Raw genomic sequence first — 2500 nt, forward strand, 5'->3', positions numbered from 1 at the left:
ATTACCCAACGTGTGAGTCCACACACTCAGAGTGGTCAATTTCAATGGGAACATCTGTCTTGAGCAAAACAAAGGAACCATTGCTCAAACATATCATCGGTTTGACCATTTTCCCATAATGGCAATCTTGACTTAGATATTTAGGTTGGTGCGTTTATATTTTGGTTCAGTATATTTATGTATGCATGTGTGTTTATATATAATATGTATGTATATTATATATATATATATATATATATATATATATATATATATATATATATATATATATATATATATATATATATGTATGTATATAAAATTGTGGGGGGCTCACAAGAATAAGCTGAAAGTGAGTGTTCTGTTATTTTATTTAATTGTACATTTGACTAGATCTGAAGTTGTGCTGGTGAGCATAAATAGCGACAAGTCAAATTTATACAAATTCAAATACCAATCGACTTGCGCGTACACACGAGGAATCAAACTCGTTATCCACGACCATGACGGAAGGAGTAATGCAAGCATTCCATGATCCTCGTTTCGAGATTTATGTTTCCCGTTTTTCCATGGTCTCCCAGCAGAGGGAGCCATGAACATGTCCAGAAAAAAATATACAAGATGAATTCTCTTTTATTTGACAAAAGAGATCTTGCAATTTTAATAAACTGGAGGTTTCCATTAATGCATAAAACATGGCAAAGTAAACGATGCAGAGAATGTTGGAAATGCAAGCGTTAACTAATAACGAGGCATAAAGAAAGGTAATCTATTCGTTTCAACAAATGCAAGGCTCATAGAGGAGCTGGCACTTGGCGAACAAAGAGTTCACCGAGCTTTACATGAATTACAAGGACGTCAGTCGACCATGGAAAATTCAACACCGTATATGGGATTTTCACCTGGGATCCCAACATCACGAGATAAGTGCAAAAATGACAATGTCAAACAGGCCAACCTGGTTAATTGAGAGGATTACATTAACAAGGGTGGGTAGGAGGCAGATGGAAATGCAAAATAAGCTAATTGTGGCCTGCAGATGAAAACCGTGTTGGCAAGTAATTAAAGAGCAAAATTTTTTGACATTAGAGGAATGAATATATATATATATATATATATATATATATATATATATATATATATATATATATATATATATATATATATATACATACATACATATTGAAAGAGATCCAATGGGGGTGAAGGAATCGGTTGAAGGACTCACCTGCTTGATGGTGAAGTCATTGATGAGGTGATGGTTGTGCTCATTCAGCGAGCAGTGTAGGCTGACACAGTCGCTATTGAAGAGAAGTTCCTGCAGCGTGCTTACGCGTTGCACACCGAGTGCACGCTCCACACCATCCCCCAGATATGGGTCATAGAAGATCACATTGAAGCCAAACGCCTTGGCCCGTAGTGCCACAGCCTGTCCGACCCGACCTGCATCGACACGGGAGTAGCACAAGGTGAGCGCAATCATGTCAGCAAAGAGAAAACATTTCTGACTCTGTGTATCGTAAAAACCTACCAACTACGATGCATGACAAAACATACCAAGACTGATTCCGTGACTTCTTCTCTACATCTATTAGAACCACAACAAACCCTACAACCACACCATAAAGAGCGTAGCATTTACTGGGCAATGAGATGACATGTTCTCTAACCAAATGGCTGTTTTTCCTTTTTTTTTGTTACAACAAATTGTGAACCACTGGAGGGATTTCAACCAAATTTGACACAAGTATGGACTTTAATACAAAGATGAACGATTCGATTTTGGGTTCAACAGTCAAAGGCCATGTGCCCTTTGAAAATCATTTCTCTTTGGCTTTCTGTCTCTGTCTCTCCCCTCTTCCTCCTCCTCCTCCTCCTCCTCTCCCTCTCTCCCTCATGCGACCTTTAATTTTTCCATGTGAGCTAAAATGGAACAGTGGATTGACATATAATGGAGGTGGAAGGATCAAAGTCATCGAAGGATTAACGTCAAATTCAATTTTCTAGTTCTTTATCGTTTCAAAGCCAAGGTTAAGCTTTGAGCAAAACAGCTTCATTGCCGAGACACGTGCACAAAATGCCCTTTTCACACTGTAAAGTGAACCATGCTGAACCAAGCAGCACTGTGCACAGCAGGATATATGGGCACCAACAATGCATTACCATGGATCACTACCCAAAAGGCAAGGAGAGGGAAAGAGGATTGAAGAGAAAAGGCAAAGTAAAAGAGGTGAGGACCGTCTGAAATATCGTTGTTAAGAAACAACATACGGGGGAGAGGGAGGGAGGGGCACAGAAACAATGGCATGCGGCCAAGCCAACGTCTCCACAAACTGCACAGCAGTCAAGCTCAGTGCAGCATGTTATACCATGATACTCCAAGATCTCAAAGTGTGTTTACATTGGAATATTTTTGAATGGCATCATTCTGGTTGGTTCCTTTGCTATCAGTGTCTTGCATGCCACGATGGACTGCAGAGGTGGTTGCTGTGAAAGTGTTGTGCTAAGCTGAACAATACAA

General features: G+C 39.6%; 1 protein-coding gene across 3 annotated transcripts in view; it reads right to left on the reverse strand.

Annotated features, from left to right (window-relative positions):
- CTBP1 (C-terminal binding protein 1) overlaps positions 1–2500 on the reverse strand; it is a 385392-nt gene that overhangs the window by 77354 nt on the left and 305538 nt on the right. For all 3 annotated transcript variants that reach the window (XM_085848577.1, XM_085848575.1, XM_085848576.1), the window contains one exon: positions 1208–1422. In XM_085848577.1, the coding sequence (XP_085704703.1) occupies positions 1208–1422 (215 nt within the window). The remainder of the gene's footprint in view (positions 1–1207; positions 1423–2500) is intronic.

Source organism: Eptatretus burgeri, chromosome 12, assembly GCF_056783735.1.
Source record: "Eptatretus burgeri isolate ZD-2024b chromosome 12, Ebu_testis_v1, whole genome shotgun sequence".
In the NCBI taxonomy this organism is placed as follows: domain Eukaryota; kingdom Metazoa; phylum Chordata; class Myxini; order Myxiniformes; family Myxinidae; genus Eptatretus; species Eptatretus burgeri.